Here is a 27,968-nt window from a genome sequence, read left to right on the forward strand (position 1 = left end):
TAAGTAAACACCCCTTTTAATACGACACATCAAATCATCACTGCTGGGCCAATTGGTTTTAGAAGTCACATAATTAGTTAAATAGAGGTATCTGGAAGGTCCAAATGCTGGTGAGTCAGTGTCCTGGCAAAAACTCCACCATGAAGACAAAAGAACACTCCAAGCAAAAGTTATTGAAAAGCACAAGTCAGGAGATGGATACAAGAAAATTTCCAAGCCACTGAATATCCCTGGAATGCAGTTCAGTCAATCAGCAAGAAATGGAAAGAATATGGCACAGCTGTAAATCTGCCCAGAGCAGGCCGTCCTCAAAAACTGAGTGACTGTGCAAGAAGGGGACCAGTGAGGGAGGTCGACAGCTCTGGAGGAGTTGCAAACCTCAGTGGCTGAGATGGGAGAGACTGCGCATACAACAACTGTTGCCTGGGTGCTTCACCAGTCACAGCTTGTGGCAAAGAGAAAGCCACTTGAAAAAACTCACATGGAATCTCAGCTAGAGTTGGACAAAATAATGTTGGAAACTCTGAAGTTGGCTGGAAGAAGGTTCTATGGTCTGATCAAACAAATATCGAGCTTTTTGGCCATCAGACTAAACATTATGTTTGACGTGAGCCAAACACCACACATCATCAAAAACACACCATCCCTACCGTGAAGCACGGTGGTGGCTACATCATGCTGTGGGGATACTTCACTGCAGCAGGTCCTGGAAGGCTTGTGAAGGTAGAAGGTAAAATGAATGCAGCAAAATACAGGGAAATCCTGGAGGAAAACCTGATGCAGTCTGCAGGAGAACTGTGCTTGGGAGAAGATCTGTTTTCCAGCAAAACAATGACCCCAAGCACAAAGCCAAAGCTTTGTTGTCTCTAAAAACAACAAAGTTAATGTCCTGGAGTGGCCAAGTCAGAGACCGGACCTCAATCCAACTGAGAATTTGTGGCTGGACTTGAAAAGGTCTGATCACTCACGATCCCCATGCAATCTGACAGAGCTTGAGCAGTTTGTAAAGAAGAATGGGGGAAATAGCAGTGTCCAGATGTGCAAAGCTGATAGAGACCTATCCACACAGACTCAAGGCTGTAATTACTGCCCAAGGTGCATCTACTGAAAGGGGTGAGTAATTATGCAATCAATTATTTTGTGTTCGGTATTTGTAATTAATTGAAACCAATTTGTAGAAATTTGTTTTCAATTTGACACAAAAGAGTCTTTTCTGTTGATCAGTGTCAAATTGAATCCACTGTGATTCACTGTAAAACAATAAAAAGTGAAAACTTCCAGGTCGGAGGGTGAATACTTCTTATAGGCACTGTATGTATGGAAGACGTGCAGGGTCAGTAGGTCAATTAACCCCTTTTTGCCCAGAAGTAGCAAAAAATATTATAGCTGGAGGCGGGACTGGGGGGTGGAGTGAGTCAATGGGAATGTGAGTGGGAATAAGATGCTCGTTCACAGGGAGACGAGGGAAAGGGGAGAGATTGCATGTCTGTGTGTGTGAGAGAGAGACATACAGCCGGTGGCCACTTCATTAGGTACACCAGCCAATATCTAACCAGCCAATCACGTGGCAGCAACTCAATGCATAAAAACATGCAGACGTGGTCAAGAGGTTCAGTTGTTCAGACCAAACATCAGAATGTTTGTATGGTCGTGTACTTTGGTCGTAGAAACAAATGTGCAGACTGCTTTCTAAATGGGGAGGAAGTCCAAAAATCTGAGATGCGAAGGAACTTGCAGAACATTCTGAAGGTTAACTTGTAGAATGAGTCAGTGGTGAGGAAGGCAAATGCCATGTTAGCATTCATTTCAAGAGGTCTAGAATATAAGAGTAGGGATGTGATGCTGAGGTTTTATAAGACACTGGTGAAGCCTCACCTTGAGTATTGTGAACAGTTTTAGGCCCCTCATCTTGAAAAAGATGTGCTGGCATTGGAGAGGTTCCAGAGGAGGTTCACAAGGGTGATTCCAAGAATGAAAGGGTTATCATTTGAGGTACGTTTGATAGCTCTGTACTCGCTGGAATTTAGAAGGATGAAAAGGGATCTTATTCAAATGTTGAAAGGCCTAGACGGAGTTGATGTGGAAAGGATGTATCCCATGGTCAGGGAGTCAGACAGACAGGCATACTTTATTGATCCTGAGGGAAATTGGGTCAATTGTCCAGGACAAGATGGCACAGCCTCAGGATAGAGAGGCATCTATTCAAAACAGAGAAGCAAAAAAATTTCTTTAGCCAGAGGGTGGTGAATTTGTGGAATTTATTGCCACAAGCAGCTGTGGAGGCCGGGTCGTTGGGTGCATTTAAGGCAGAGCTTGATGGGTTCTTGATTGGACATGGCATCAAAGGTTACGGGGAGAAGGCCGAGGAAGGGGGTTGAGGAGGGGAGTAAAGGATCAGCCATGGTGGAGCGGACTCGATGGGTCTACTCCTCTGTCTTCTGTTTCCTGGTCTTTGGGGAAGAGCCAAGCTGCACTTCATTGCATTTCCAGTCTCCTACCTTGTTGAAAGAGGCTTCAGTACAGTGAACCACGTACTCACAGAAATCAGAAACCGCTTGGACATTTCAATTCTTACTAAAAACCATCAAGCTCAGGGACCACATTGATATCGAAGCTGCTGTACAGCACACAGGTACTGTGTAAGCTAGGTTTAAAGACAAAAAAAAATTTGATCATTTTTCTCAAGTTAGCACATGGTAGACACGTTTTTACACTATGGGGGTGCTGGTAAGTATATTGTGACCAAGAGGGGTGTTGGAAAGTGTGAAAGTGCTTGGGTTGGGAAAGGCTAGAGTTCACAGAGGTTGGTTTGAGAAACAAACAGCATCCAGCAAGTGGCAGTTCTGTGGGTGAAATTGCCTTGTTAATGAGAGGGGTCGGAGGAGAACGGCCAGACTGGTTCAAGCTGACAGGAAGGTGACAGTAACTCGAATAACCGCACGTTACAACAGTGGTGAGCAGAAGAGCATCTCTGAATGCTCAACACATCAAACATTGAAGTGGACGGGCTACAGCAGCAGAAGACCACGAACGTACACCCAGTGTCCACTTTATTAGGTACAGGAGGTACAAGTCACAATATCCATCTGGGCAAACAGTAGCAGGAGCCGGCAATTTGCCCCCTTCACTCCCCTCCTGTCCATCTGCGGGGGTGTGTTGACGAGGGCACCAGGCGGTGTTCGGGTTCAGGGCCTCTGTTCCACCAGGGGGATTTGCGCTCCTGGTTCCGGGATCACATCCGCCTTTGGCGCCTTCCCCGATCTCCACCTGCGAACAACCACAAGTCAGCAGTGTCGTCTTTTTAACCCCAGGAACCTCGATTTCTCCAAATTGTGTTATTTTGTTCCCGTTCCCCTCCCCACTTCTTCATTCCCCCTCCCCCCGGCCTCTTACAGTATGTAATTGATTTACTTGTTTATCTATTATTATTATTTTTATTTGATTTATTACTGTTATTATTTTTCTCTGCTAGGTTATGTATTGCATTGAACTACCTCAGAATAGAGGGACATCCATTTGGAATAGAGATGAGGAGGAATTTCTTTACCCAGGGGGTGGTGAATCGGTGGAATTCATTGCCACAGACGATTGTGGAGGTCAAGTCACTGGGTTTATTTAAAGCGGAGGTTAATAGGTTCTTGATTATTCAGGGTGTCAGAGGTTACGGGGAGAAGGCAGGAGAACGGGGTTGAGAGGGATAATAAATCAGCCGTGAAGGAGTTTCGGAGCAGACTCGATGGGCCGAATGGCCTAATTCTGCTTCTATGTCTTATGGGCTTATAAACCCAGTCCCAGTCAGTCAAGCCATCCCAAAATGCACCCCCACCCCTGCCCAAGGCAGTCTCATCTGAGTCCGCACACTCTCCCTGTGATTGTGTGGGTTCCAGTAATCCCTGTCATGACCCCATGGCACGCTGGCGGGCTTAACTGTTAGACGGCGCGGTAACCTAGCGGTCAGCGTAACACTTTACAGCGGCACTGATCATAAGACCAGGGTCCAATTCCCGCCGCTGTCTGTGAGGAGTGTGCACGTTCTCCCCGTGACTGCGTGGGTTTCCTCCGGGTGCTCCATAGTCCAAAGACGTACGGGTCAGGGTTCGTGAGTTGTGGGCGACACTTGCGGGCTGCCCCCAGCATGTCCTTGGACTGTGTTGGTTGTTGATGCAAGTGACGCTTTTCACTGTATGTTTTGCTGTACGTACGCAGTGGCTATATTATTTCATTAGGAGTCTGAGGAGATTGGGTATGTCACCAAAGACACTGGCAAATTTCCAGAGATGTACCATGGAGAGCTGTGTCACTGTCTGGTGTGGGGGGGTGTGGGGGCTACTGCACAGGATCGAAATAAGCTGCAGAGAGTTGTAAACTCTGTCAGTTCCATCATGGGCATTAACCTCCGTAGTATCCAGGACATCTTCAAGGAGCGATGCCTCAAAAAGGCAGCATCCATCATTAAGGACCCCCATCACCCAGGACATGCCCTCTTCTCACTGTTACCATCAGGGAGGAGGTGCAGGAGCCTGAAGACACACACTCAGCGATTCAGGAACAGCTTCTTCCCCTCTGCCATCAGGGAGGAGGTACAGGAGCCTGAAGACACACACTCAGCGATTCAGGAACAGCTTCTTCCCCTCTGCCATCAGGGAGGAGGTACAGGAGCCTGAAGACACACACTCAGCGATTCAGGAACAGCTTCTTCCCCTCTGCCATCAGGGAGGAGGTACAGGAGCCTGAAGACACACACTCAGCGATTCAGGGACAGCTTCTTCCCCTCATCCGATTTCTGAATGGACATTGAACCCATGAACACCACCTCACTACTTTTTTATTTCTGTTTGTACCATTTTTATTCCACTTGTACCCCGGCTCAGCTGGAGACGAGGAGGACCACCCACCTGCCCTCGACATCCTCGACCGTGTCCGGGAGCTGGGTGTTGAGGGTCTCCGGGAGAGCGAAGGCCGATGCTCCGGATAGAATGGCCATCCCGCCGTAGATGATCATGGGTATGAAGGGGAGGTAGTCGCCGCTCAGCCTGACCATCGGTGCCACTATGGCGCCCACCCGAGCCATGGTGTTGGCGAAACCTACGCCCGTCTGCCTGTGGGGAGAGAAACGTCCAGAGTCAGCAGCTGTGGACAAACCTCCTCACGTCCCCACCTCCACGTCGACAGCGAGGTCGTGGAGTCGCCAGGCCTTTCTGCCCTCTAATCTGTACTAACCCACTTACAATGCACAGATTCTGCAGATGCTGGAAATCTTATGGAACTCACACAACGTTCTCGAGCAGGGGTTCCTCCCCTGGGGTCCATGGAACCCTTGTTTAATGGCATTGTTCCATGGCAGACCCCTGGATGAACTCAAGAGGTCAGGCAGCATCTATGGAAATGAATCAGCAGTCAACGTTTTGGGCTGAGACCCTTCATCAAGACGGGAAAGGAGCAGTCATTGCACAGTGAGCGCCCATTTTAATTCAACTTCCCACTCCCATTCCAACAGTTGGTGCACAGCCTCCCCGGCTGTCATAATTAGCCCAAGCTCTGGGTGGAGGAGAAACACCTCGTATTCCATTTGGGTAGCCTCCAGCACTGATTACTCAAACTTCTAGCAATTTCTACTCCCTCTCTCGACTTTCCTTTTCCATTGCCCATTCTGGTTTCCCTCTCACCCCTTCTCTCCTCCTCTCCTGACCATCACTCCCTTTGGTGCCCTTCATCCTTCCCTTTCTCCCATGGTCCGTTCTCCTATCCAATCAGTCTCCTCCTTCTTCAGCCCATTACTTTTTCCACCTCTCACCTCCCAGCTTCTTATTTCATCCTCTCCTTCCCCACCGACCCAATTTCCCCCTCACCTGGTCTCACCTATCACTTCCCAATGTCTCACTTCATCGCCCCTCTCCCCCACCTACCCACCTTCCCCCTCACCTGGTCTCACCTATCACCTCCCAGTGTCTCACTTCATCCCCCCCTCTCCCCCACCCACCCACCTTTCCACTCATCTGGTCTCACCTGTCACCTCCCAGTGTCTAATTTCATCCTCCCTCTCCCCCACCTACCCACCTTCCCCCCTCACCTGGTCTCACCTATCACTTCCCAATGTCTCACTTCATCCTCCCCTCTCCCCCACTCACCCATCTTCCCCCTCACCCTGTCTCACCTATCACCTCCCAGTGTCTCACTTCATCCCCCTCTCCCCCACCCATCCACCGTCCCCCTCACCTGGTCTCACCCATCACCTCCCAGTGTCTCACTTCATCCCCCCTCTCCCCCACCCACCCACCTTCCCCCTTACCTGGTCTCACTTATCACTTCCCAGTGTCTCACTTCATCCCCCTTCTCCCCCACCCACCCACCTTCCCCCTCACCTGGTCTCACCTCTCACCTCCCAGTGTCTCACTTCATCCCCCCTCTCCCCCACCCACCCACCTTCCCACTCACCTGGTCTCACCTATCACCTCCCAGTGTCTTACTTCATCCCCCCTCTCCCCCACCCACCCACCTTCCCCCTCACCTGGTCTCACCTATCACCTCCCAGTGTCTCACTTCATCCCCCGTCTCCCCCACCCACCCACCTTCCCCCTCACCTGGTCTCACCTATCACCTCCCAGTATCTCACTTCATCCCCCCTCTCCCCCACCCACCCACCTTCCCCCTCACCTGGTCTCACCTATCACCTCCCAGTGTCTTACTTCATCCCCCCTCTCCCCCACCCACCCACCTTCCCCCTCACCTGGTCTCACCTATCACCTCCCAGTGTCTCACTTCATCCCCCGTCTCCCCCACCCACCCACCTTCCCCCTCACCTGGTCTCACCTATCACCTCCCAGTGTCTCACTTCATCCCCCGTCTCCCCCACCCACCCACCTTCCCCCTCACCTGGTCTCACCTATCACCTCCCAGTGTCTTACTTCATCCCCCCTCTCCCCCACCCACCCACCTTCCCCCTCACCTGGTCTCACCTATCACCTCCCAGTGTCTCACTTCATCCCCCGTCTCCCCCACCCACCCACCTTCCCCCTCACCTGGTCTCACCTATCACCTCCCAGTGTCTTACTTCATCCCCCCTCTCCCCCACCCACCCACCTTCCCCCTCACCTGGTCTCACCCATCACCTCCCAGTGTCTCACTTCATCCCCCGTCTCCCCCACCCACCCACCTTCCCCCTCACCCGATCTCACCTATCACCTCCCAGTGTCTCACTTCATCCCCCCTCTCCCCCACCCACCCACCTTCCCCCTCACCCGATCTCACCTATCACCTCCCAGTGTCTCACTTCATCCCCCCTCTCCCCCACCCACCCACCTTCCCCCTCACCTGGTCTCACCTATCACCTCCCAGTGTCTCACTTCATCCCCCCTCTCCCCACCCACCCACCTTCCCACTCACCTGGTCTCAACTCTGACCTCCCAGTGTCTCACTTCATCCCCCTCTCCCCCACTCACCCACCTTCCCCCTCACCTGGTCTCACCCATCACCTCCCAGTGTCTCACTTCATCCCCCCTCTCCTCCACCCAGTCACCTTCCCCCTCACCTGGTCTCAACTCCCACCTCCCAGTGTCTCACTTCATCCCCCCTCCCCCAGCCGCCCACCTTCCCCCTCACCTGGTCTCAACTCCCACCTCCCAGTGTCTCACTTCATCCCCCCTCCCCCACCCGCCCACCTTCCCCCTCACCTGGTCTCACCTATCACCTCCCAGTGTCTCACTTCATCCCCCCTCTCCCCCACCCACCCACCTTCCCCCTCACCTGGTCTCACCTATCACCTCCCAGTGTCTCACTTCATCCCCCCTCTCCCCCACTCACCCACCTTCCCCCTCACCTGGTCTCACCCATCACCTCCCAGTGTCTCACTTCATCCCCCTCTCCCCCACCCACCCACCTTCCCCCTCACCTGGTCTCACCTATCACCTCCCAGTGTCTCACTTCATCCCCCCTCTCCCCCACTCACCCACCTTCCCCCTCACCTGGTCTCACCTGTCACCTCCCAGTGTCTCACTTCATCCCCCCTCTCCCCCACCCACCCACCTTCCCCCTCACCTGGTCTCACCTATCACCTCCCAGTGTCTCACTTCATCCCCCCTCCCCCACCCACCCACCTTCGCCCTCACCTGGTCTCACCTATCACCTCCCAGTGTCTCACTTCATCCCCCCTCCCCCACCCACCCACCTTCGCCCTCACCTGGTCTCACCTATCACCTCCCAGTGTCTCACTTCATCCCCCCTCTCCCCCACCCACCCACCTTCCCCCTCACCTGGTCTCACCTATCACCTCCCAGTGTCTCACTTCATCCCCCCCTCTCCCCCACCCACCCACCTTCCCCCTCACCTGGTCTCAACTCTCACCTCCCAGTGTCTCACTTCATCCCCCCTCCCCCACCCACCCACCTTCGCCCTCACCTGGTCTCACCTATCACCTCCCAGTGTCTCACTTCATACCCCTCTCCCCCACCCACCTTCCCCCTCACCTGGTCTCACCCATCACCTCCCAGTGTCTCACTTCATCCCCCCTCTCCCCCACCCACCCACCTTCCCCCTCACCTGGTCTCACCCATCACCTCCCAGTGTCTCACTTCATCCCCCCTCTCCCCCACCCACCCACCTTCCCCCTTACCTGGTCTCACCTATCACCTCCCAGTGTCTCACTTCATCCCCCCTCTCCCCCACCCACCCACCTTCCCCCTCACCTGGTCTCACCTCTCACCTCCCAGTGTCTCACTTCATCCGCCCCTCTCCCCCCACCCACCCACCTTCCCCCTCACCTGGTCTCACCCATCACCTCCCAGTGTCTCACTTCATCCCCCCTCTCCCACACCCACCCACCTTCCCCCTCACCTGGTCTCACCCATCACCTCCCAGTGTCTCACTTCATCCCCCCTCTCCCCACCCACCTACCTCCCCCCTCACCTGGTCTCACCTCTCACCTCCCAGTGTCTCACTTCATCCCCCTTCTCCCCCACCCACCCACCTTTCCCCTCACCTGGTCTCACCTATCACCTCCCAGTGTCTCACTTCATCCCCCTTCTCCCCTACCCACCCACCTTCCCCCTCACCTGGTCTCACCCATCACCTCCCAGTGTCTCACTTCATCCCCCCTCTCCCACACCCACCCACCTTCCCCCTCACCTGGTCTCACCTATCACCTCCCAGTGTCTCACTTCATCCCCCCTCTCCCACACCCACCCACCATCCCCCTCACCTGGTCTCACCTATCACCACCCAGTGTCTCATTTCATCCTCCCTCTCCCCCACCCACCCACCTTCCCCCTCACCTTGTCTCACCTCTCACCTCCCAGTGTCTCACTTCATCCCCCCTCTCCCCCACCCACCCACCTTCCCCCTCACCTGGTCTCACCTATCACCTCCCAGTGTCTCACTTCATCCTCCCTCTCCCCCACCCACCCACCTTCCCCCTCACCTGGTCTCACCTATCACCTCCCAGTGTCTCACTTCATCCCCCCTCTCCCCCATCCACCCACCTTCCCCCTCACCTGGTCTCACCTATCACCTCCCAGTGTCTCACTTCATCCCCCCTCCCCCCACCCACCCACCTTCCCCCTCACCTGGTCTCACCTCTCACCTCCCAGTGTCTCACTTCATCCTCCCTCTCCCCCACCCACCCACCTTCCCCCTCACCTGGTCTCACCTATCACCTCCCAGTGTCTCATTTCATCCTCCCTCTCCCCCACCCACCCACCTTCCCCCTCACCTGGTCTCACCTCTCACCTCCCAGTGTCTCATTTCATCCTCCCTCTCCCCCACCCACCCACCTTCCCCCTCACCTGGTCTCACCTCTCACCTCCCAGTGTCTCACTTCATCCCCCTCTCCCCCACTCACCCACCTTCCCCCTCACCTGGTCTCACCCGTCACCTCCCAGTGTCTCATTTCATCCTCCCTCTCCCCCACCCACCCACCTTCCCCCTCACCTGGTCTTACCTATCACCTCCCAGTGTCTCACTTCATCCCCCCTCTCCCAACCCACTCACCTCCCCCCCTCACCTGGTCTCACCTATCACCTCCCAGTGTCTCACTTCATCACCCCCCTCTCCCCCACCCACCCACCTTCCCCCCTCACCTGGTCTCACCTCTCACCTCCCAGTGTCTCACTTCATCCCCCCTCTCCCCCACCCACCCACCTTCCCCCTCACCTGGTCTCACCTATCACCTCCCAGTGTCTCACTTCATCCCCCCTCTCCCCCACCCACCCACCTTCCCCCTCACCCGGTCTCACCTCTCACCTCCCAGCTTCTTATTTCATCCCCTCCTTTCTCACCTACCCAATTTCTCTCTTACCTGGTCTCACCTCTCTCCTCCCAGCTCTCTTTCACCTCCCCCCAACGTCTTATTCTGGCTTCTTGCTCCGTCCTTTCCAGTCCGAGTGAAGGGTCTCGGCCTGAAATTCCTAGCTTCTGGCAGCAACCTAGCATGCTCAAAGCTTATCAACCCCAAACGCCTTGACAACCTTCAATTCCCTGCTTCAAATGTCTCATGTTCACCATGGATGCCCTGTCCCTGTACACTTCTGTCCCCATCAAGAAGGGCTCGAAGTTCTCTGCTTCTTTCTCAACAAAATATCCAACCAGTCCCCCTCCTCAACCACTCTCCTCCATCTTCCCAAACTGGTCCTCACCCTCAAAAGTTTCTCCTTCGGCTCCTCTCACTTTCTCCAAACTAGAGGGGAAGCCATGGGCACCCACACGGGCCCCAGCTATGCCTGCCTTTCATTGGCTATACGTATTGAACAGTTCATCTTCCAGGCTTTCCCTGGCAATGCACCCCAACTCTTCCTGCGCTACATTGATGACTGCATTAGTACCGATTCATGCAGTCATGCTGAGCTCGCTAATTTCATCAACTTTGCCTCCCACTTCAACCATGCCCTTTCTCCCACAGGCCACTCTCCACTCCTACTGTATCAAATTCCTTCTTCTCCAGCCCTTTATCTTTCCCACCCACCTGGGCCCACCTATTGCCTCCTTCCCCTACCCCCACATTTTTGTTCTGGCTTCTTCCCTCTTTCGTTCCAGTATTGAAGAAGGGTCTTGGCCTGCAATGTTGACTGTCTATTCATTCCCATCGATGCTGCCTGACCTGCTGAGCTCCTCCAGCACTTTGTGAGTTGTGATTTTCAACATCGGCAAAATCTCTTGTGTTTAACCCTAACCCACCAGTGTCTGGAACATGGGAGAAAACCGTAGCTCCCGGAGGCAGCCCACGTGGTCACAGGGCGAACATACAGGCAGCAATGGGAATTGAACCTGGGTCGGTGAGCCTTTGCACAGAAGAGCATTATACAGACCACTCCACTACCAGTCCTCCCAGCTTCTGGCTTCTTCCCCTTTCTTTCCAGTCCTGACGAAGGGTCTCAGCCTGAACCATCAACTGTTTATATTTCCCTCCATAGATGCTGCCTGGCCTGCTGAGTTCCTCCAGCACTTTGTGTGTGTTGCTCTGGATTTCCAGCATCTCCTGCTATACAACGGTTCTCCAACCTTTCCATCCTACATAATTCTCCATTTTTCTATCATAAATGTGCCTTTCTAAGAGTCCTTTAAATGTCCCTCTTCCACGCACCCAAGTCAAGTCAAGTTTATTGTTGTTTAACTATATAACATATATAAACACATATATAGAAATGAGGCAATGTTTCTTTGAACCAGGATGTAAAGCACAGTAGTACACATAACACACAATAACTTGTGAACTTGTGGATAAAATCTAAAAATGGATCACACATAAATAACAGGCTGAAGTGCATTAATGTTAAATATTAACAGGTATGGAACAGATTAATCACACATAAATAACAAACTAAAGTGCATTATTGTTAAATATTGTAGGGTACAGAACAGGTTGACCAGTGGCACTTCAAGTGTGATGCGGCAGGGAGTTCAGAAGCCGCATGGCCCTGGGGGAGAAACTGTTTCTCATCCCAAGAACTTGGTGCAGGCTCCATGGATTCGTACCAGCCTCTGGAGAGGTTCTAATGGAAGATAAGGAAACGGCAGATGAATTGAATAAGTCTTCACTGTGGAAGAAATTAACGGTATGGGGGAAGTTTGAGAGTGCCAGGGAGCAGAAGTGCGTGAAGTTGCCATTACTAGGGATAAGGTTCTTGGGAAATTGAAAGAACTGAAGGTAAATAAGTCGCCTGGACCAGAATGTGTACACCCCAGGTGAGAAAGAGGTAACTGACCAGATTGTGGAGGCATTAGTTACGATCTTTCAAGAATCAATAGATTCTGGCATGGTTCCAGAGGACTGGAAGATTGCAAATGTCATTCCACTCCCCAAGAAGGAAGGGCGGCACAAGAAAGGAAATGATAGGCCAGTTGGTCTGACCTCAGTGGTTGGGAAGATGTTGGAGTCGATTATTAAAGATGTGGTTTCTGGGTACTTGGAGGCACATGATAAAATAACCATGTAATCATATAACAATTACAGCACGGAAACAGGCCATCTCGGCCCTTCTAGTCCGTGCTGAACGCTTGCTCTCACCTAGTCCCACCGACCTGCACTCAGCCCATAACCCTCCATTCCTTTCCTGTCCATATACCTATCCAATTTTATTTTAAATGATAATATTGAACCTGCCTCTACCACTTCTACTGGAAGCTCGTTCCACACAGCCACCACTCTCTGAGTAAAGAAGATCCCCCTCATGTTACCCCTAAACTTTTGCCCCCTAACTCTCAACTCATGTCCTCTTGTTTGAATCTCCCCTACTCTCAATGGTAAAAGCCTATCCACATCAACTCTATCTATCCCCCTCATAATTTTAAATACCACTATCAAGTCCCACCTCAACCTTCTATGCTCCAAAGAATAAAGACCTAACTTGTTCGACCTCAGGTTGAACAATAGACCATAGCATGGTTTCCTCAGGGGAAAACCTTGCCTGACAAATTTGTTGGAATTCTTTGAAGAAATAACAAGCAGGATAGACAAAGGAGAATTGGTTGATGTTGTGCACTTGGATTTTCAGAAGGCCCTCGACAAGGTGCCACACATGAGGCTGCTTAACAAGCTACGAGCCCATGGTATTACAGGAGCGATTCTGGTATGGACAAAGCAGTGGCTGATTGCCAGGAGGCAAAGAGTGGAGATAAAGGGAACCTGTTCTGGTTGACTGCCGGTGACCAAAGGTTTTTGACCGGGGTTGGTGTTGGGACCGATTCTTTTTATGTTATATGTCAAGGATTTGGATGATGGAAAGTTTGCAGATGATGTGAAGATAGCTGGAGGAGCAGGTAGTTTTGAGGAAGCAGAGAGGCTACACAAGGATTTAGACAGATTAGGAGAATGGGCAAAGAAATATCAGATGGAAAACAGTGTTGGGAAGTTTACAGTTCACGCACTTTGGTAGAAGAAATAAAAAGGTAAACTATTTTCTAAATGGAGAGAATATTTTAAAAATTTGAGGTGCTAGGGAGTCCTTGTGCAGGATTCCCTAAGGGTTAATTTGCAGGTTGATTCTTTGGTGTGGAAGGAAATTGATAAAGTTCCAATCATTTTGAGAGGACTAGAATATAAAAGCGAGGATGTTGTGACTTTATAAAGCACTGGGGAGGCCTCACTTGGGGTATTGTGAGCAGTTTGGGCCCCTGATTTCAGAAAGGATGTGTTGAAACTAGAGATAGTTCAAAGGAGGTTCACGAAAATGATTCCGGTATTGAATGGCTGGTCATATGAGGAGCATCTGATGGCCTGGGCCTGTATTCACTGGAATTCAGAAGAATGAGGGGTGACCTCACTGAAATCTATTAAATGGTGAAAGGCCCCTCGATTGAATGGATGTGGAGGGGATGTTTCCTACAGTGGGAGAGTCTAGGACCAGAGGACACAGACAGAGTGGATGTGGAGGGGATGTTTCCTATAGTGGGGGAGTCTCGGACCAGAGGACACAGATAGAGTGGGTGTGGAGAGGATGTTTCCTATAGTGGGGGAGTATAGGACCAGAGGACACAGACAGAGTGGATGTGGAGAGGATGTTTCCTATTGTGGGGGAGTCTAGGACCAGAGGACACAGATAGAGTGGATGTGGAGAGGATGTTTCCTATAGTGGGGGAGTCTAGGACCAGAGGACACAGATAGAGTGGATGTGGAGAGGATGTTTCATATAGTGGGGGAGTCTAGGACCAGAGGACACAGATAGAGTGGATGTGGAGAGGATGTTTCCTATAGTGGGGGAGTCTAGGACCAGAGGACACAGATAGAGTGGATGTGGAGAGGATGTTTCATATAGTGGGGGAGTCTAGGACCAGAGGACACAGATAGAGTGGATGTGGAGAGGATGTTTCCTATAGTGGGGGAGTCTAGGACCAGAGGACACAGATAGAGTGGATGTGGAGAGGATGTTTCCTATAGTGGGGGAGTCTAGGACCAGAGGACACAGATAGAGTGGATTTGGAGAGGATGTTTCCTGTAGTGGGGGAGTCTAGGACCAGAGGGCACAGATAGAGTGGATGTGGAGAGGATGTTTCCTATAGTGGGGGAGTCTAGGACCACAGGACACAACCTCAGAATAAAGGGACATCCTTTTAGAGTGGAGATGAGGAGGAATTTCTTTAGCCAGAGAGTGGTGAGTATGTGGAATTCTTTACTAAAGGCAGCTGTGGAGGTCAAGTCTTTCGGTGTATTCATGGCAGCAGCTGATAGATTAGTCAGGGCATGAAGGGACACGGGGAGAAGGCAGGAGATTGGGGCTGAGAGGAAAATGGATCAGCCATGATGAAATGGCAAAGCAGACTCGATGGGCCAAATGGCCTATTTCTGCTCCTATATCTTGTGGTCTTATGGTCAGTAGGTTAATCGGTCATTAGGGTTAAATCGGTGCTTTGCTGTGTGGTATGGCTCGCTGGGCCGGAAGGGCCAGTTACGCGGTGTCAGTCTAAATAAATAAATAAGCTGCTGTGATGCACCCCCTTCCGCCCCACCGTAGGACCACCAGGGAACAACCCTCCCTGCTGCGGGACTACCCCTCCCCGCCCAGTCCACTAGCAGCCTATTGAAGGAAGGAACCCAGCTACCCACCTGATCACAGTCGGGTACATCTCACTGGTGTGGAGATAACAGCAAGCAAAGGAAGCGGCCAGACTCCCCTTCCCGATGGCGGCGAGGGTCACACGCACGGCCTGGAGATCTGTGTGTGTGGCACAGAACTGGGTAAGTGGCATCAAAGCGGAACGCTCACGCCTGCAACGGCCTCTGTTCGCTCTTTGAACGAGAGTCACGATGGGGGGCATGGTCACACGGTGGGTCAGTGTAACGCTATTTCAGAGCCAGTGACCCAGGTTCAATTCCCTCCACTGTCTGTAAGGAGTTTGTACGTTCTCCCCATCACCAAGTGGGTTTCCTCCGGGTGCTCTGGTTTCCTCCCACAATCCAAAGTCATGGGCATGTAATATTGGTGCAGAAGCTTGGCAGCCTTTGTCGGCTGCCCCCAATACACCCCATTGTGTTTGTTGTTGACACATATGGTGCGTGTTTCAATGTGTTGATGAAGATTTGACAATTAAAGTAATCTTTAGTAAAGTTTTTGTATATTGCACTGTACTCTGGCCACAAACAACAAATTTCACTGCATATGTCAGTGATAATAAACAGGATTCTGATTCTGTCTACACAATGTCTGTATCCCATCATTCCCTGCACAATGTCCATCTCCCATCATTCCCTGCACATGGTCCATCTCCCATCATTCCCTGTCATTCCATTGACAGTGTACTGTTCACTCTGGGTCCCCATTGACAGTGTACTGTTCTCTATGGGTCCCCATTGACAGTGTACTGTTCACTCTGGGTCCCCATTGCCAGTGTACTGTTCACTCTGGGTCCCCCCATTGACAGTGTACTGTTCACTCTGGGTCCCCATTGACAGTGTACTGTTCACTCTGGGTCCCCCCATTGACAGTGTACTGTTCTCTATGGGACCCCATTTACAGTGTACTGTTCTCTATGGGACCCCATTTACAGTGTACTGTTCTCTATGGGACCCCATTCACATTGAACTGCTCTCTATGGGTCCCCATTTACAGTGTACTGTTCTCTATGGGACCCCATTCACATTGAACTGCTCTCTATGGGTCCCCATTTACAGTGTACTGTTCTCTATGGGACCCCATTTACAGTGTACTGTTCTCTATGGGACCCCATTTACAGTGTACTGTTCTCTATGGGACCCCATTCACATTGAACTGCTCTCTATGGGTCCCCATTTACAGTGTACTGTTCTCTATGGGACCCCATTCACATTGAACTGCTCTCTATGGGTCCCCATTTACAGTGTACTGTTCTCTATGGGACCCCATTTACAGTGTACTGTTCTCTATGGGACCCCATTTACAGTGTACTGTTCTCTATGGGTCCCCATTCACATTGAACTACTCTCTATGGGTCCCCATTTACAGTGTACTGTTCTCTATTGTTCCCCATTTGGTAGGTCAAATTTGATGGCAGAATACAAGGGGTGGTTGATAAGTTCATGTCCTAAGGTAGAAGGAGATGACTTATACAGCTCTCGTTACATACACATGCAGGTCAACTCTTTGAGTGATTTTGCAGAAAGCTTGAAGTTAATAACTCATCTCCTTCTACCCTGGGCCACGAACTTATCACTCACCCCGATGAGTTATTAACTGATGATTACTAAGGTTCAGCTCATCTTTGTGGGCCGAAGGGCCTGTATTGTGCTGTAGGTTTTCTATGTTTCTAACTTCTCTTAAATGTTGCAATCAAACCTGCATGCACCACTTGCGTTGGAGCTCGTTCCACACTCTCACTGCCATCTGCACAAAGGTGTTCCCCCTAAATATTTTGCCTTTCACCTATGACCTCTGGTTCTAGTCTCGGCAAACTCAGTGGGGAAAATGCCTGCTTGCATTTACCCTATTTATACCCCACGTCTTCAAGTCCCATCAACATCCTTGTAAATTTTCTCTGTCCTCTTTCAATCTTATTGACATCTTTCCTGTAGGAGGTGACCAAAACTGCATGCAATACTGCAGATTAGGTCTGTTACAAGCTCACAGTTTGATCACGGGACAGTGGGATGATGTAATTGTCTCATGACCTTGGGGTGATGTTACGTCACGTGATGGCATGTTCCAAACAGTATTTAAACCAAAGCCCGCGACTATGACGCGGTTCTCACTTTTATTTTTGTGCAAGGTTGCTGTTGCCGGTCGGAGGTGTGACGACTCCACCGGTTTTGTTTGTTGCACGTTTATTTTCCCCTTAAAGTCCAGTATCGGAGAGTGAAGGCATTACTAGAGTTATCCGAGTTCAAAGGATTGGGTAAAGTTAATCTCGTTCAGCGTCTCGGGGGATGATAGACCTTTGTGACTTCGTTCAGGAATTGTGGCGTGCACCTTTGAGTTAAACCCCTGCAAGGTTGGGAAGGTCTGTTCAGTGAGCACCCTCCAGTCAGAAGGTCGGTTCCTTTTATTTCCCCGTGATTTCTTCGAGCAGGGCATCTTCCGGCTGTGGGATCGGCAGAGCGTCGTCCCTTCGAAGGAATCATTTGTTTCGGGGAAGTCTCTCCTTACTGACTGTATAAATCACATGGACTTTTGAATTTATCACTTTCTAAGTCTGTGCTTGGATGAGAACTCGTTAAGAACAGTTTCTAAGTTTGACTGCTTGTTCGATATTGCTGCCTAACTGTTAACTTCTGGTTAAGTTAGTCGTTAGTTTACTTTTCTAAGTTTTGAGCAGAGGTTAATAAATCTCGGGATTTGTTTATAAACCCTCTCTCAGTTTCACATTCATTGCTGCTGCATTCATAACAGGCCTCACAGTCTTATACAAGTTCAACATAACATCCCATCTCCTGTACTCAATACTTTGATCTATAAAGGCCAGTGAACCAAAATTCTTCTCTTCCTGTGACGCTACTTTCAAGGGATTATGGACCCGTATTTCCAGATCCCTCTGTTCTACTGCACTTCCAGTAGATGGCGCTGGTCAATCTTAGCGACTTCTCGCTGGTCATTAATGAAACAAGGAAAATAACTAAATACTTGGTTAATCACTATTCTTCTGGTAAATGATCATCACAAACTGTAGCCTGTAACTTCCCTTTGGACTTGGAGGCAATTGGATGTGGCAGAGCCGCGATGCAGTGAGGCAGTGGGCCCACCGCTGAGAGCGAGGAAGGACTGGGGTTTGATCGATGTGAGTGCCGGGCTAAATCAGGAAGGTCCGTTGCAGGCTGGGTTGAGGCTGTGGGGTCTAGTCCCCAGAGCACTCCGAACCCGATGTCTGGACGGCAATTTAGGCAAGAGTGCACAGGTAAGGGTGCCGTAGCCCGAGGTGGGCAAAGGGCCATTTCAGCTCACTGTTCCACTAAGGGTCCGGGGACGGTCTCTCTTTGTGGACTTCAGTTCAGAACCCTATCTGCTTACGTTTATTGTTTGACCTGAGATGCCTTGCTGCAAAGACCAGAACGATGAGGAGGCTCATCACTGAAGCCCTGTTTGCTGATGACTGTGCCCTCATGGCCCACCAGGAGAACCACCCGCAGACGATTGTCCACAAGCTCTCCGCAGCTTGCCAACTTACTTCCTGCCTGTTACGCCGCTGGCATTTAGGGTACCAGTGAAGATCCTCCATCTCTGTCTGTGTTCAGGGCTCCCACCATCGTGTCAGTAGCTTCCTCTCGGTTTTCACCATTGTCAGTCAGGCAAGTTCCAGCTGGAGACTCAGGAATACCGTCACACTCCGATGTAGAAGGATTCTTCATTGCTGTTTCTGTAACAGTTTTGTTTCACCAGTCAGGGTTGTTAGCCCTGAACCTGGAGGACCGGTGAACCACTCTTAGTCTGACCTCTACCCTTTGACCCTGTTTGGCATGGGTGACCCTACCAAGAGCCAAAGCATAAAGCCCTGACTCCAGCCAACATAGTTCTACGGGTCATTGAGGCACCCAAGCCTCCGAACACTATGACGAGGTTGTGGTCCTCTTGGAGGGTCTTGCCAACTGGGAAAGGAACCCTTCTCAGAGTAGAGGAGCTCACAGCACTCCGAAGCAGGCTTCACTGACATTATCTACAACTCTAACACGTCATCCCAAGTCTTGTACTCAATACTTTGATTTACGACAGCCAGTGTTTCTTGTCGGAAGATTGTTCGAGTTGCACAAGTTAACGGTGGAATCTGCCGCCAGGTTTGGTGTTGTTGGATGACCACAGGGGATTGTTTGATGCACTCCTCCCACCTCCAGCTCACGTACAGCTGATGTCCCTGCCCTATCCCACCCCCACATGACTGGCAGTTAATGTGGCCAATCAGAGTGGGCAAATTCCAACTGGCAGCACTGACCTTCTGGGACAAAGATGTTAATCAGGATGACCAACCCTGCCAGGATGAGGGAGGCGCATTGCGTGAATCTCCTGCCAACGTAACTCATGGTGCAAACACCCACCAGCTTGGCAGGGATGTCTATCGCTCCGAAGATAAGCTGGATGAGGTAGATGTTAACTCCAAACCCTTGCAGGTCCACTGCCAGTCCATAGTAAGAGAAGCTTGTCGAGAACCTATGAGACAGGGGAGAAGATCCACTAGAACGGGTCTCACCAACACCCATAGGGACAAAGGTTATGGGGACTTGGCCCTTCAAATAAACCCAGGAAATCCCTCTAAAGGCCCTTCCTCACGTGAAAGAGGGATGTAAAGCTGAGGCTTTATCAGGCCTTGGTCAGAACGCATGTGGAGTATTGTGAGCAGTTTTGGATCCCTTATCTTAGAAAGGATGTGCTGGCATTGGAGAGGGTCCAGGGATTAATGTATGAGGATTGTCTGATGGCTCCAAACCTCTACTCACTGGAGTTTTAAAGAATGAGGGAGAATCTCTTTGAAACCTATCGAATACTGAAGGGCCTTGATAGAGTGGATGTGGAGAGGATGTTTCCTATAGTGGGGGAGTCTAGGACCAGAGGACACGGATAGAGTGGATGTGGAGAGGATGTTTCCTATAGTGGAGGAGTCTAGGACCAGAGGGCACAGATAGAGTGGATGTGGAGAGGATGTTTCCTATAGTGGGGGAGTCTAGGACCAGAGGACACAGATAGAGTGGATGTGGAGAGGATGTTTCCTATGGTGGGGGAGTCTAGGACCAGAGGACACAGATAGAGTGGATGTGGAGAGGATGTTTCCTATAGTGGGGGAGTCTACCAGAGGACACAGATAGAGTGGATGTGGAGAGGATGTTTCCTATAGTGGGGGAGTCTAGGACCAGAGGACACAGATAGAGTGGATGTGGAGAGGATGTTTCCTATAGTGGAGGAGTCTAGGACCAGAGGGCACAGATAGAGTGGATGTGGAGAGGATGTTTCCTATAGTGGGGGAGTCTAGGACCAGAGGACACAGATAGAGTGGATGTGGAGAGGATGTTTCCTATAGTGGAGGAGTCTAGGACCAGAGGGCACAGATAGAGTGGATGTGGAGAGGATGTTTCCTATAGTGGGGGAGTCTAGGACCAGAGGACACAGATAGAGTGGATGTGGAGAGGATGTTTCCTATAGTGGAGGAGTCTAGGACCAGAGGACACAGATAGTGTGGATGTGGAGAGGATGTTTCCTATAGTGGGGGAGTCTAGGACCAGAGGACACAGATAGAGTGGATGTGGAGAGGATGTTTCCTATGGTGGGGGAGTCTAGGACCAGAGGACACAGATAGAGTGGATGTGGAGAGGATGTTTCCTATAGTGGGGGAGTCTACCAGAGGACACAGATAGAGTGGATGTGGAGAGGATGTTTCCTATAGTGGGGGAGTCTAGGACCAGAGGACACAGATAGAGTGGATGTGGAGAGGATGTTTCCTATAGTGGAGGAGTCTAGGACCAGAGGGCACAGATAGAGTGGATGTGGAGAGGATGTTTCCTATAGTGGGGGAGTCTAGGACCAGAGGACACAGATAGAGTGGATGTGGAGAGGATGTTTCCTATAGTGGAGGAGTCTAGGACCAGAGGGCACAGATAGAGTGGATGTGGAGAGGATGTTTCCTATAGTGGGGGAGTCTAGGACCAGAGGACACAGATAGAGTGGATGTGGAGAGGATGTTTCCTATAGTGGAGGAGTCTAGGACCAGAGGGCACAGATAGAGTGGATGTGGAGAGGATGTTTCCTATAGTGGAGGAGTCTAGGACCAGAGGGCACAGATAGAGTGGATGTGAAGAGGATGTTTCCTTACTGGGGGAGTCTAGGTCCGGAGGACACAGATAGAGTGGATGTGGAGAGGATGTTTCCTATAGTGGGGGAGTCTAGGACCAGAGGACACGGATAGAGTGGATGTGGAGAGGATGTTTCCTATAGTTGGGGAGTCTAGGACCAGAGGACACGGATAGAGTGGATGTGGAGAGGATGCTTCCTTACTGGGGGAGTCTAGGACTGGAGGACACAGATAGAGTGGATGTGGAGAGGATGTTTCCTATAGTGGGGGAGTCTAGGACCAGAGGACACAGATAGAGTGGATGTGGAGAGGATGTTTCCTATAGTGGGGGAGTCTAGGACCAGAGGACACAGATAGAGTGGATGTGGAGAGGGTGTTTCCTATAGTGGGGGAGTCTAGGACCAGAGGACACGGATAGAGTGGATGTGGAGAGGATGCTTCCTTACTGGGGGAGTCTAGGACCAGAGGACCTAGCCTGTGAATAGAGGGACATCCGTTTAGAATGGAGATGGAGGTAAATCTGTGGAATTCATTGCCACAGGCGGCTGTGGAGGCCGAGTCATTGGGTGTATGTAAAGTGGAGGTTGATGGGCTCTTGATTCGTCAGGGTGTGAAAGGTTATGGGGAGAATGCAGGAGAATGGGATTCAGGGGGAAAATAAATGATGGATCAGACTCAATGGGCCGAATGGCCTATTTCTATTCCTACGTCGGCTCAGCCCAACCTTCTCGAAGATTAGTCACATTAGTTTTATTTGCTACGTGTACATAGAATCTGGTGTTGTTTCTGTGTCAACAACCAACACGGTGCGAGGATGTGCTGGGGGCTGCCACCTACACAGCGAGCCCACGACTCCCTGACCCGGACCCGTCTGTCTTTGCACTGTGGGAGGAAACCGGAACGCTCTGAGGTAAACCCACACTGTCACGGGGAGAGAGCGTGCAAACTCCTGACGGGCAGTGGTGGAAATCGAACTCTGAACTTAACAGCTGGCGTTGTCAAGTGTTTCACTGATGTGCCATCCCTGAGGGTGGCATAGGAACATAAGGAATCAGAGCAGGAGTCGGCCATTTGGCCCGTCGAGCCTGCCCCACCAATCAATAAGATCATGGCTGATCTCCACCTACCTGCCTTCCCCCCATAACCCTTAATTCCCCTACTATGCAATAATCTATCCAACCTTGTCTTAAATATATTTATTGATGTAGCCTCCACTGCTTCCCTGGGCAGAGAATTCCACAGATTCATCACTCTCTGGGAAAAGCAGTTCCTCCTCATCTCTACCCTAAATCTACTCCCCTAAATCTTGAGGCTGTGTCCCCTAGTTCTAGTATCACCTACCATTGGAAACAACTTTCCTGCCTCCATCTTATCTATCCTTATAGAAACATAATTTTCTATAATAATCTCCTCATAATTTTAAATGTTTCTATAAGATCTCCTGTCTTTCTTCTGAATTCCACCAACTACTGTCCCAGGCAACAGTTTCTCCTCATAGTCTAACTCCCTCATCTCTGGAATCAACCTGGTGAACGTCCTCTGTACCGCCTCTAAAGCCAGTATATCCTTCCTCAAGTAAGGAGACTGGAACTGCACACAGTACTCCAGGTGCGGCCTCTCCAGTACCCTGTACAGTTGCAGCATTACCTCCCTGCTCTTGAATTCAATCCCTCTAGCGATGAAGGCCAACATCCCATTTGCCTTCTTTATAGCCTGCTGCACCTGCAAACCAACCTTCTGTGATTCATGCACAAGCACTCTCAAGTCCCTCCGCACAGCAGCATGCTGCAATCTTTCACCATTTAAACGATAATCTGATCTTCCATTTTCTTTCCAAAGTGGATGACCTCCTAGTTACTGACGTTGCATGCCATGTGCCAGACCCTTGCCCACACATTTAATCTATCCATATCTCTCTGCAGGCTCTCCGTATCCTCTGAACAATTTGCTTTCCCACTCAATTTAGTATCGTCAGCAAACTTAGATACACTACACTCGGTCCCCTCTTCCAGATCATTAATGTATATTGTGAACAGTTGCAGGCCCAGCATCGACCCCTGTGGCACACTGTTCACCGCTGATTGCCAACCAGAGAACTACCCATGTATCCCAACTCTCTGCTTTCTATTGGTTAACCAATCCTCTATCTATGCTGATACATCACCCCCAACTCTATACATCCTTATCTTATGGATAAGTCTTTTATGCGACACCTTATCAAATGCCTACCAGAAATCCAAGTATATAATGTCCATCTGTTCCCCTCTATCCACTGCACTCATTATATCCTCAAAGAGCTCCAGTAAGTTTGTCAAACAGGACCTGCCTTTGCTGAATCCATTTTGCGTCTGTCTGACGGATCCATTTCTTTCCAGATGCCTCACTATTTCTTCTTTAATGATAGCTTCAAGCATTTTCTCAGCTTCAGGTGTTAAACTAACTGGGCTCCCCATCTATAATTCCTCACAGATTTCCTCGTGTGGGCTATAGTTTCCTGCCTTTTGCCTGCACCCTTTTCTGGAACAGTGGTGCGACATTTGCCTTCTTCCAATCCGCCAGGACCTGCCCAGAGACCAGAGAATTTTGGTAAATTATCACCAAAGCCTCTATTACTATAACCTCTGCCATTTCTTTCAGTTTCCTGGGATGCATTCCATCAGGACCAGGGGACTTATCTATCCTTAGGCCCACAAGTTTGCTCAATACTACCTCTTTAGTGATAGCTTTAGTACTGAGGTCCTCACCTCCCATTGTATCCATAACATCTCTCTTTGGCATGTTAGACGTGTCCTCCACTGTGAAGACCAACACAAAATAGTCATTTAAATCCTCAGCCATTTCCTCATTACCCAATGTTAATTCCCCCTTCTCGTCCTCCAAGGGACCTACGTTCACTTAAAGGGGGTTAGTGGCTTGCAGGATGCTATTACAGCATCAGGGGCGTGAGAGTTCTGAGTTCAGTTCTGCCATGGTCTCCAAGGAGTTTGTACGTTCTCCATGTGGGTTTCCTCCAGGTGCCCTGGTTTCCTCCCACAGTCCGAGGGCTGAAGATAGACAAATCCCCTGGTCCTGATAGAATGCATCCCAGGGTACTGAAAGAAATGGCAGAGGTTAACTGGTCATTGTAAGTTGTCCCGTGATTAGGCTCGGGTTAAGGGGGTGCCGGGCACTGTGGCTCGGAGGGCTGGAAGGGGCTGTTCAACATTGTAGCTTTAAATAGAAAATCCAGCCCCCTACAGCCCCATCCCCTCCATCGAGGCTCTCGAGCAGAGACATCTCCTGTCAAGCCCCCCCCCCCCACCCGTCAGGAAACTCACAGGTTAAATCAGGTGACTCCCCTCCCCTATTTTTCTAAACTCCCAGGAGCACAGAGGATAGGACAGGTAAATGACCTACCAGATGGACATGATGCAGAAGGTTATCCTGCGGACTGTGGGAGTTTTGAACAGGTCGAAGGCGTTGTACGTCCCCTTGTTGGATGTTAGCTCCGCCTCCATGCTGGACTTGAGGAACTTTGGGAACAGAAGCGTTGATATAGGAGCGTATGAGATCAGAGCTGGAGATGGCCACTCGGCCCTTCGAACGTGTTCCTCCCTCCCTTACTCCAGCCCTTCCCCAGCACCAGTTTCCTGCCCTTCTCCCCCACCTCAGTGAGTGACTCTCCCTGGTTCCCTGGGCTAGGCCACCACCCTCCGAGTGAAGAAGCTCCTCTGTGTTTGGTGTGTACGGTAGACCGATCAGTACAACACGCATACATAGATGAGCATCACACAGGGGTACATGGGAATATACTGTGTAAAATGCAACGCAGAAAGATACCACACACAGACGAATATAAGACCATAAGATATAGGGACAGAATTAGGCCATTTGGCCCATCCACTTTATCCCACCATTCCATCATGGCTGATCCATTTCCCTCTCAGCCCCAATCTCCTGCCTTCTCCCCGTATCCCTTCATGCTCTGACCAATCAAGAATCTATCAACCCCTGCCTTAAATATATCCAGTGACTTGGCCTAGACAGCCTATGGCAAAGTTTTTCACAGATTCACCACCCCCGGCTAAAGAAATTCCTCCTCCTCTCTGTTCTAAAAGGACGCCCCTCTATTCTGAGGCTGTGTCCTCTGGTCTTAGACTCCCCCACACCACAGGAAGCATGCTGTCCTCGCCTCCACTCTATTGAGGCCCTTCAGCATTCGATCGGTTTCGGTGAGGACCCCCCCCCCCCCCATTCTTCTGAATTCCAGTGAGTAGAGGCCCAGAGACATGGAACACTCCTCATATGACAAGCATTTCAATCCCAGAATCATTTATCTTTGAACCCGCTCCAATGTCAGCACATCCTTTCTTGGATAGGGGGTCCAGAACTGCTGACAATTCTCCAAGTGAGGCCTCACCAGTGCTTTCTATAGCCTCAACGTTGCAACTTCACACACGGGAACATACCGTGCAAGCCCTCGGTCCAGGGCCGTGAACCCTGGTTTCTTTATTTCATTTAGAGACACACCGCGGTGACAGGCCATTTCGGTTCAATGATCCCGCACAGTCCAATTACACCTGACTGACTAGCCGGTACGTCTTTGGACGGCGGGAGGAGACCCACGCAGTCACGGGGTGAACGTACAAACTCCTCACAGGATCCATGGTTGCTGGTGTTGTGAAACAACTGTGCTAACCGCTAGGCTGCGGTGCTGCCCGAGCCTCAGACTCATCGGCCGGTGGGGGGGGGGGGGGGGGGGGGGGGTGTCCGGCCTGTTCGCCTTGGCCGATTTCCATGGCAAGATCTGTAGGACCCAGTGCCTGAGAGCCAGCAAGTCTGTGAACCCGGGGACAATGACTCCGGAGGCGGCCTGTGCTGGGACTAGAGGGGCGTGTGTGTGTGTGCGGGAGAGAGATAAGGTGTAATGATGACCAAGCTTGAAAACAGAATTAACCGTAGCATGTTACTGGTACTTCGAAATGGTGAGACCCGGGAGCTCAGCAATCTCATGGTCTTGGCGATGAGACTGTTTCCCATCATAACAGTCCTTGCCCTCATGTTCTGAACCCTCCTGCCTGATGGAATCAGAGCAGAATGAGGCCATTTGGCCCTTTGAGTCTATTCTGCCATTTCATCATGGCTGATCCATTTTCCCTCTCAGGCCCGTAACCCTTCATGTCCTGCCCAGTGAAGAGTCTATCAACCTCTGCCTTAAATATACCCGATGACTTGGCCTCCACAGGCACCCGTGGCAGCAGATTCCCCAGATTTACCACCCTCTGGCTCTTACCACTCTACTTCCCATGTGTACGGTATAATCCCCCGTGGGTACAGTATATTCCCCCCCCGTGTGTACGGTATAATCCCCCATGTGTACGGTATAATCCCCCGTGTGTACGGTATAATCCCCCGGGTGTAGAGTATATTCCCCCTGTGTGTAGAGTATAATCCCCCGTGTGTAGAGTATATTCCCCCTGTGTGTACGGTATAACCCCCCGTGTGTACGGTATAATCCCCCGTGTGTACGGTATAACCCCCCATGTGTACGGTATAATCCCCTGTGTGTAGAGTATATTCCTCGTGTGTAGAGTATATTCCCCCCGTGTGTACGGTATAATCCCCCATGTGTACGGTATAATCCCCCGTGTGTAGAGTATATTCCTCGTGTGTAGAGTATATTCCCCCTGTGTGTACAGTATAATTCCCCGTGTGTACAGTATATTCCCCCCGTGTGTACGGTATAATCCCCCGTGTGTACGGTACAATCCCCCATGTGTACGGTATAATCCCCCATGTGTACGGTATAATCCCCCGGGTGTAGAGTATATTCCCCCTGTGTGTACAGTATAATCCCCCATGTGTATGTTATAATCCCCTGTGTGTACAGTATAATCCCCCGTGTGTAGAGTATATTCCCCGTGTGTACGGTATAACCCCCCGTGTGTACGGTATAATTCCCCGTGTGTATGGTATAATCCCCCATGTGTACGGTATAATCCCCTGTGTGTAGAGTATATTCCCCCGTGTGTACGGTATAATTCCCTTTGTGTGCAGTATATTCCTGTGTATATGGATGCATGGTGTACTGAATGATACACACAGAACGATTGAGTTCCCTGCCCATTACTGAGGCCACTCCACAAGCTTCCCATTGGGATACCCGTTGCGGGAATGGCGGCTGACGACAGGGAACCCGTTTCCTATCAGCACTCACCGCTGCTGTTATCTCCTCGGCTTCCTCCTTCTTGCCGTTCATCCTCGCCACTCTCTTGAGCTGTTTGAGAGCCACATCAGTCTTGTTGTTCATCACGAGCCACCGGGCGGACTCGGGAATCCACCTGTAAACAGGGTATTTCAGGAGTTAACCCCGGCAATTTCTCTCTGTACATGTTCTGAAGTTCTCCACTGTACACCACAACTCTCTAAGGTTGGGAATAGAATTCAGCAGGACTGCAGTTTGGATAAACCTTTACACAGACTGTCTCCGTTCAGAATATAAACGCAGGGATGTAACACTGAGGCTTTACAAGGCACTGTTCAGGTTACACTTGGAGTCGTCAGCAAATCTAGGCCTCATATCCGAGAAAGGATGTGTTGTCATTGGACAGGGTCCAGAGGAGGTTAACAACAATGATTCTGGGTAACATCTGAGGAGTATTTGATGGCCCTGGGCCTGTACTCACTGGAGTTTCGAAAAATGAGAGGGGATCTCATTGAAACCTTTCAAATATTGAAAGGCCTAGATAGAGTGAATGTGGAGAGGATGTTTCCTATAGTGGGGGAGTCTAGGACCAGAGGACACAGATAGAGTGGATGTGGAGAGG

The 27,968-nt window shown here is 50.6% G+C and overlaps 1 protein-coding gene across 5 annotated transcripts in view; it reads right to left on the bottom strand.

Moving 5' to 3' along the window:
- Nucleotides 1–3,033: 3,033 nt before the first annotated feature.
- LOC140717710 (solute carrier family 22 member 6-A-like) overlaps nt 3,034–27,968 on the bottom strand; it is a 60,658-nt gene continuing 35,723 nt past the window's right edge. For 4 of the 5 annotated variants that reach the window (XM_073031384.1, XM_073031385.1, XM_073031386.1 and 1 more), the window contains 6 exons: nt 27,359–27,482; nt 24,559–24,674; nt 19,315–19,529; nt 15,029–15,137; nt 4,896–5,099; nt 3,034–3,267 (listed from right to left, as the gene is read on the bottom strand). In XM_073031384.1, coding sequence (XP_072887485.1) covers nt 3,186–3,267; nt 4,896–5,099; nt 15,029–15,137; nt 19,315–19,529; nt 24,559–24,674; nt 27,359–27,482 — 850 coding nt within the window. In that variant the 3' untranslated portion in view covers nt 3,034–3,185. The remainder of the gene's footprint in view (nt 3,268–4,895; nt 5,100–15,028; nt 15,138–19,314; nt 19,530–24,558; nt 24,675–27,358; nt 27,483–27,968) is intronic. The other variant, XM_073031387.1, reaches the window with a different exon arrangement.

The sequence above is a fragment of the Hemitrygon akajei genome, chromosome 28 (genome assembly GCF_048418815.1).
Source record: "Hemitrygon akajei chromosome 28, sHemAka1.3, whole genome shotgun sequence".
Taxonomy (NCBI): Eukaryota; Metazoa; Chordata; class Chondrichthyes; order Myliobatiformes; family Dasyatidae; genus Hemitrygon; species Hemitrygon akajei.